At 37.9% G+C, this 8,264-nt stretch overlaps 1 protein-coding gene across 2 annotated transcripts in view; it reads left to right on the top strand.

The window, feature by feature from the left end:
- The window catches only part of LOC135216908 (protein B4-like), a 160,268-nt gene that overhangs the window by 81,321 nt on the left and 70,683 nt on the right, over nucleotides 1–8,264 (top strand). For both annotated transcript variants that reach the window (XM_064252452.1, XM_064252453.1), the window contains exon 3: nucleotides 4,675–4,897. In XM_064252452.1, the coding sequence (XP_064108522.1) occupies nucleotides 4,675–4,897 (223 nt within the window). The remainder of the gene's footprint in view (nucleotides 1–4,674; nucleotides 4,898–8,264) is intronic.

Here is an 8,264-nt window from a genome sequence, read left to right as displayed (position 1 = left end):
TTAATATTGACACAATATGAAATATTTTGTTGTAGGCATCAGCACAACCGAGAATAAATTTTCACAGGACAGCATCAATAAGGGTAATACCAGCTTACATTAATTATCTCAGATAAAAAAAAGCAGACTGAATAAAAGCAGGATCTCTAAACAGGTTAGGCTAGTTCAGCTATGGTACTGTATATGTCACTATCATTCAGAGAAGCATAAAAAAGTATCTTTCACTTTGTATCTCTTTAATTATTAGATATCAGCATTATCAATCATTAAACATAGTAACTGTCGGAAGTACAGATGGCTGTTTATTAATTACAAAGGCTACATAAAAACTTCTTCCTGGCAGTATCAGCAATGCTATCACACATCGGTAGTCATCGTATACTTAAGCTTCTTGGCAAATGTCTTGGGTAATCGTTGGTTATCGGCAACTCAAAACGGCAGCGGTGTCTTTTGATTCTTTCAGCAGCTGCATAGGCTACTGTTAATGTCTTATGATCACTGCACAGATATTTTGCAAACTTGAATGATCATACCTGGATCCAAGTTATATCCTCTTGATGATCGCAATCCTTCACACTTGTATGTCGAAAGTGTTGATCATCAGAAGGTCTATCTTCCGAAACAATGTGGAGAAGACACAGTTGAACTCGATACAACAATTTTAGCCACTTCAAAATCTGGTGCCGACTTTTACTGTATACATTCTTGATACTTTTTTCCCTTGCCACCATGTTATGTGGTGGGATGTCGAAATGAAAAGCCCTATAAAGGAGCTTTGTTTATTGAGTGACACTTGCTGAGGCAGGCACGAGTCAGTCCGTGATGTATACAACATGGGAATCAAAACAATAGATTCGTATATCAAAACAAAAGTCATCATATTGAAACTTCGTCAAATGAGGAGTACCTGTACGTATTTCATAATTATTGCTATTAGTTGCTTTGTCATTTATTTTTATTGTAGAAGATAGATGAAAAAATGAATGAATTTTGGTGATCACAGTGCATTTGAATGTTGCCGTCGAAACGTAAAAGCGCACCGCCATCTATTGAGGAAAGTGAATGTTAATGGGATATAAACATTTTTTAGCATAGATACAGATTTATGCTTGAACTTCCTACCTCTAGTATCATCTGGTTTCATGGGTGACATCGAATATGTAAATACACAGTTGTATAAAAGAAATTATCAATTGTTTTGATTAAAAGGGTTGACTTGGTAGAGAGACTTCTTGTGTGGAATATTTAAAAGTGTACGTATTTATTTTCAAGTTAATATATAAAAAAATTTGACATTTTCTTTTATTGCTAATAATTTTCATAAGAACAAAGATGTGGCATAATTTTTGCAGTCTTGAAAGTTGTTAACAATACTTGGCGCCGCACCAACCTGTTGGCTGCGCAACGAACTAATGGCAGCTGAATCGGGAGTTCCCAGACAATAGAATGCCAGTTTTAAGAGGTTTAACTGTATAGCTTTTCTTTACAAAGTATATTAAAGCCTTATTATTTTAACCCAAGAGGTGCCAAGGGTTTGCCACTTAGGGATGATGGAAATATGGTTCATTAGCAACATCAGTAATGGAACCAGTATTTTCTCGCTAATTTTTTTAACATGTCACCTAATGTTATACATGGTTGTATTCTCCTTGTTTTGTAGATTAATAATAAAAAATTAAATATAAGATATTTTGAAAATGGATATTTAAAAAGTGTATTTTGGAAAGAAAAAGTTTTTCAAAAAATGCATATTAGTTTTGGAATGTTTTATGCTGTATTTTCTGAGATAATTTCACATTTTTTCATGACAATGTTACTCCTTAGCTTTTCAAGAAACCTGTATGAAATTACATAATATATATATAGCAGTTATTAATTGATTGAATCTGTGTGAGAGTGAGAACTGACATAAACACACTAACTTGTAAACCAATATCACCGTCATCACTTTCACTATACGTAATTATCTGACTGTCACTATTTGATGGAAAAGTATAAGCATCATCATCAAAAGCCATTATCACCAAAATTTACAATATAAACAAAGATTTGTATAAATTTTCGAACGTAACTTCAGGATATAAAAGCCTCCCTGGTCCCTCCCCCTGGGCCTGACAGAAGGCATACAATTATGCTATTCTTATACTTATGATTAAAAGAAATCTGGCCTCTTTTATGTTTAAAAGCAAGCTGAATGGCTGGTGAGACTGTTGACATCACTGAAACAGAGCTAAGGGGAGGGACTAAATTTAACGTGATATTTGAAAATGTGATTGACATCGTCCTTGTGTAGCATATAAAGCGTTGATTTAAGTGACACGCTGCAATTTGTGGGTTAACCATAGATTTCAAGGTTTTAAAACCTAGGTCAGGCTAGATTACCGGCACTGAATAGCCCTTCTCCAGGCCACTATTAGGCAATATTTTTTCCATTTTAAGGATTTTTTTCTTTGTTTTTTCTCCATGTTGCTACATAACTGGAGATGTTATAAAATGGTACGTCGTTAAGTGCAGAGTACCTGTAGTATTCATCATGGATTTGATTGAAGTAGGGGTAAAGCCCAATTCATAATGGGTCAACAAGTTTAAAGGTTACCTGCCTATTGTGGTATATGCTAAAGTTTTTGCAAAATTTTGTCATGATATATTGAATGTTTGATAATATAATTGTAAAAAAATTTAGTTCTAGAGTACGTATAACCATTCAATTTAGACTGTGGCTTTGGCAATTCCAATTCAGTGATACATACACATTATTTATTAACCTTGTTTGTTATTGAAGAAACTAATTGCTGTAAAGGTTTACTTATTATTGAAACCGTTTACTTATTCCTGGTTTCATTCCAGACCAATAAAGTACTAAAACTGTAGTGTTTATTATGTAGTTTTAAACTAACTATTAATGTTTTCAGTACCAGTAATACAGACTGGTCATTTTTTTGAGTTTCTGCCACCTCTTTCCACCTACCAGATGGCACAGAGTGTAATAGGACTTGTGCTGGATGTATGGTCTGTGCTGGATGTACGGTCCTCGTCGGATGGTACAGTATGCCTGGCTAGATGAGAGAGAGAGCTGCTCTTTTTGGAGCATCTGAGGGAAGTGCTGACAGTTGGAAAGGCTCATATAAACTAATGGGCTTAGTCACAAAATTTCTTGAAAAAAGAATATTTACTGCAATTTTTTTCTCCAAAAATGACATTAATGAAAACAATCACTCTTTTCCTCAATAAAAAATGTCTACTATTTTGCAGTGCTAATGATAAAGACAGTTGGAGTGGGTATTCAGATGTTAACCCTTAAGAGCCTGGGTAATTGATAATAAATCAATATTCAGCATCACAGGACGGCAAAAAACCTGTCAATGGAAAGTGGAAGAAAAAATTTTAAAAATTATAATAAATTTTCCCTACCTGCCACACGAAGTTGAAAATTGCTATTTGCAACCCCTTTGTGGGCCCTCTTTCACTGAAAATTACTATTTGCAACCCCTTTGTTGGCCCTCTTTTACAAGACAATTGTAAATTTTATGAAGTTATACATGATTTTTTCAATATAGATAAATTTATCTTTTCTAAAATTGTAATTACAGCTCTCATGATATCAAGACATGAGAAATAAAATTAACTAATTCTGAGCCTATTTGTTATAAAATATTTACATAAATTGACTGAAAATGTAGATGCAGTAACTTTTTTTATGAGTTTTTCTAATTTCTTTGCAGTTTTCCTTGCAAAATTACATTTATAACTGACATAACTATCATAAAAGATAATAACTAAAACAAAGAGCAACCCCTTATATATGTATGAGCAAATTTATACAAAGAAATCGTGTGAAACAAAGAAGTCTGTACATCCTCCCTTGAAGGAAAGATCACAACTAAGCCCTGAGCTACCCAAAATCTCGTCTTAGCCAGTGTAAAAGTTGACATTAGTGAATTAATGGTCTATAGAAGTAGTGGCACCTCTTTCCCACCTGATTCCCCTAAATTGATGGCGCATAATATTGTTACTCACCTCGAGTGACTCCATCCGTCACCCAAAACCTGTTAGTATTGCTACTCATTGCTACTTGTGTGAGTATGTCCATCCATTAGGGGTTAAACAAGTTGCCCTCTCACCTATAGTAAAAATCTGCCTTTAACTCCTTCCATGCATGGTTCTATCTGTTCTCAACTCATTGGAATGACCAGAGGTGCATCATAGATTTCCAATTGGATGCAAACATTTTAACACTTTCATCACTTTATATAGTACCATGGTAATAACTTGGTAAAAGATGAATGCATACTAACCATTACTTAATCATGAATTGAAATAGTGTATTATTCATCTGAATCTCGCTGAAGCAGCAGTGATGAATTTCATTTAGTATAGTTACAAATGCTGGCCGTTATTATTGCTCTGCCTATCTAGTCAGGGATATTTACTTTGGAAGAACTCTTGTACTCTGTTCATGGTTAACAATACGTACACTGTTAAGTGGAAATATGCCTCAAGTACTTTAGTGCATAATTTAATAATGTGCTGTAGATTGCCATACGTAACTATATTGTAAATCTGCTATAGTAATATCTTTGAATGTCTGTTTTTATGTATCAGGAAATAGTGCATTATATTAAGTTTTGATCTGTAGATGAAGGTATATACTATGGGAAATGGTTCTTATTTCAGGATGACCAAAATTCTGCATCTGCAACAGAAGAATTGACCCTCAATAATACTGCTGAAAAGCAACCTATAAAGACAAAAAAGGAAGGAGATATAAGACCATTAAATGTAACTTACGATATGGTGGCTGTTACATCATCCTATTATTCCATTGTGTTGGAAGCATTGACCAAGAATGATGACAAAAAAGGAATGAGTATTTCAGGTCTCAAAAAATTCATGAAAGGTAAGTTTCATATTAAGGTATGTATTGACAAAATTTCATATTTATTAAGAATTTTAGTGCATCGGTGAAAAATATTGTTCTGAATAGATAGGCAAGAAAAATATCAAAATTTGTTAATGCATTTTATTGTATTTTACTATTTTTGTGATCCCTTTGTCACGAAAGTAATGTTAGACTGGGTTGTGGCAGAATCAAAGCTAAGTAAAAAAAAAAGCAAGCAAACTCCCCACAGTTACGTTAATTGTACAAGCTGACTGAATTTCCCACAGCCACACTTTCCCCATTACGTTACTTTTTACCTGCAGGACAATTGGTTCCACGAAATGGCGAACAAAAAACAAACACATACTCACCTCAGGCTCCAGATACTCAGGGCTAGGTTGTGCTGTCCGCTGGATATAGGCTAGCCGAGACACAACCACCGCCGATAATCACTTAACACAACCCAACCAACCAAGAACCACAACCCCACAACAATTTAACAACCCAACAAATCACTGAGCAGACGAACGCCAACAGCTCGAAATAACGTGACAACCACACGACTTACCCCAACACAACAACCCACCAACACTGCACCAACCACCACTCACAGACACCGAAATGCACTACTAACCTCTTCAACCTCACCACAACCAGACATATACACACGCACAACGACTTTACAACCCTAAAATCAAATATAACAACATCAACTGAACCATTAACAGATTACTTATATATGCCAAAACCAACTCTATGCCTTCAACGAACGCCTCACTGCTTTCGATCCCCGTAACAGACTCCCGCCACCGATATACACAACGGCGCGCCACAACAGACACGCTTACGACCGCCATTCAACCACTCCCATTTCTTCTTCCATGTCTCTCTCTCTCTCTCTCTCTCTCTCTCTCTCTCTCTCTCTCTCTCTCTCTCTCTCTCTCTCTCTCTCTCTCTCTCACGCAACCCTTGGAGACATCAAATATAAACTACTATCATTACTCCTCCTTATTACCTCCCCCATTACATTTGACCAAGTCTCCTTACACTCACAACAGCCACACTAAATGCCTTTCGCAACACCCAAGGATAGTCAGATGCAGGCCCCCTGGATCTTGTTGGAGGACCATCATACATTCTTTCTGTTGCATCGCCATTCACTTCTTCCAAACCACTTTTCATTCTAACTCCCATGATCTCTCTCACTAACATCCTCCCAACTTCCATTCACTACTTCACTGATATTTTCTAACTCTGGTTCCAACATCTCCCTTATTTCGACTACCAAACCACTCGGTTCATCCATACTTCTGTCAAACTCCTGCAAAGACTTACCCATCCTATCAACTACCTCCCCACTACTCAGTTTCCTTCTACCTGAAGTCTTATTTGTTCCTGTCAACTCAAACCCACATACACTACAAGTATCATTCATTCCCTCAAAGTCATCAGTAGCACACGCATTATCAACCGTTTGCACCCTACCACCAACCCCCTTACCATGCCATTCACGCTTTTCACTTCCTCTTCCTACCTCCACACTCCTCTGTTTTCTTCCATACTCTACCAATACCTACTGTCGATCTCACAGACCCATTTGTTCACAGACAGTCGGCTCATACTTATTCACCCTCAACCACTCGCTCATTGCATTCTCCTGAACATACTGGTACTTCCTCCACTTATGGAGTTGGTTATGGCGTGCCCTAACCTCATCCATTCCCCCACCTACTTGCAATTTCCGCAAAACATAACTCAATCCACTTGGTCCCACCTCCAAAATCTCAAAAGGCCCTACAAATTTCTCCCTTTATTCACATTCATTCTCCCCATCCCAACCACCTCTTGCAACACATTGCAAATCTTGAAACTCTCAAACCTTTCACTCACTTTCTTCCACAACACCTTATCCCAAATCTTAAAACTCTCGAACCTTTCACTCGCTTTCTTCCACAAATCCCGATCACCTTCTGACAGACCCAACCACAGCCTGACAATCCTTTCAAAATTCAACAGATATTTACAAGGAGACACCTATACTCTTCTGCAGTGTGGCATTATATACCCACACTGCACGTCCTACGTACATATCCCAATCCTTGTCGCCCTTACTCATCATTCACAAAATCTCAGTCATCATCCTAACTGTCCTTTCAGCCAAACCATTCGCACTGGGCACATACGGAGTAGGATAGACATTCACAATACCCCATTCCTTCAACATTTCTTCAAATTCCCATCCCACAAACTCAGGTCCACTATCACTCAACATTTTTGCCAGGTTACACACACACATGGGCAGCATCACTTGACCCACCATTTGTGCAACAGTTTCACTCCTCTTATCTTTGATGGGAACCACATAGGCAAATTTACTGATGTGATCCACCATCACGAGCATCCTCACGTGTCCTCTTGCAGTCCTAGGCAAAGAAACGCAATCAATCGCAAGCATTTCAAACGGCTCTTTCATCTGCAATTGGAACACAGGTGGACTTGCATGCACACTCCGATACTCTCCCCTCTGACAGTCTTCACACGTGACAGCCCCATCCATACAAATCTTTTTCAACCCAGGGGCATACAATCTCTCTCGTGCATTCCCACAACTTATTTTTCCCCATATGCCCAAACCAATCCTGCACCAACAAACATACTCACAGCTGACTCAACAGAAAACACCGGCACATACACTCCCTGTCATACACCCCTTCCTGATGCAAAAAGTACTGTTTTTACACACCACAAACCGTTTAGCAACCCTCTTATATACATCCAACTCACATGGCCAATCTTCCACCGTGCTTCTCCCGAAACATTGTCGCAACATACTTATCTCCAGGCACTTATCTTGCATTTCCTCAATCTCTTCCTCACTCAACAGATCATTCTCACTCCTAGCAATATCAATCGTACCCACAAAGTTCGCTACAAATACATTACTATCTTGAATCCTTGCTACTTGTCTGCCCCCCTTTCAAAGAATTCCGGTTCCTATATCTACGTCTATATCATGGATTCTCAAAAAATCTATCCCTATTAAAAAGCAAGATGGCATATCATTTTCTCCTGTAACTATAAAGTTATGTATTACTTCAAGTTCTCCTAACCTGACCTTTAGCTGTACCTCTTCCCATACCAAAACACTTCCTTGTCCTAACCCATGTATTCTTACACTTGTACACTGCCTTTTCGCTTCCCAATCGCATCTCTCAAGTTCACTCACCACTGACCCACTCACTAAGGAAACTTGTGCCCCCGTGTCAGTCAAACTACAGTACTCGCTATCATTTATTCTGACAAATGTCACCACTTTCCCTCAAGTCCCATGCATACACACATTCAATGCCATGTCCACCTGGTTATCCACATCACAATCCTCCTC

Source organism: Macrobrachium nipponense, chromosome 6, assembly GCF_015104395.2.
Source record: "Macrobrachium nipponense isolate FS-2020 chromosome 6, ASM1510439v2, whole genome shotgun sequence".
Classification (NCBI taxonomy): Eukaryota; Metazoa; Arthropoda; class Malacostraca; order Decapoda; family Palaemonidae; genus Macrobrachium; species Macrobrachium nipponense.
This window is presented reverse-complemented; position numbering and strand designations above follow the sequence as displayed.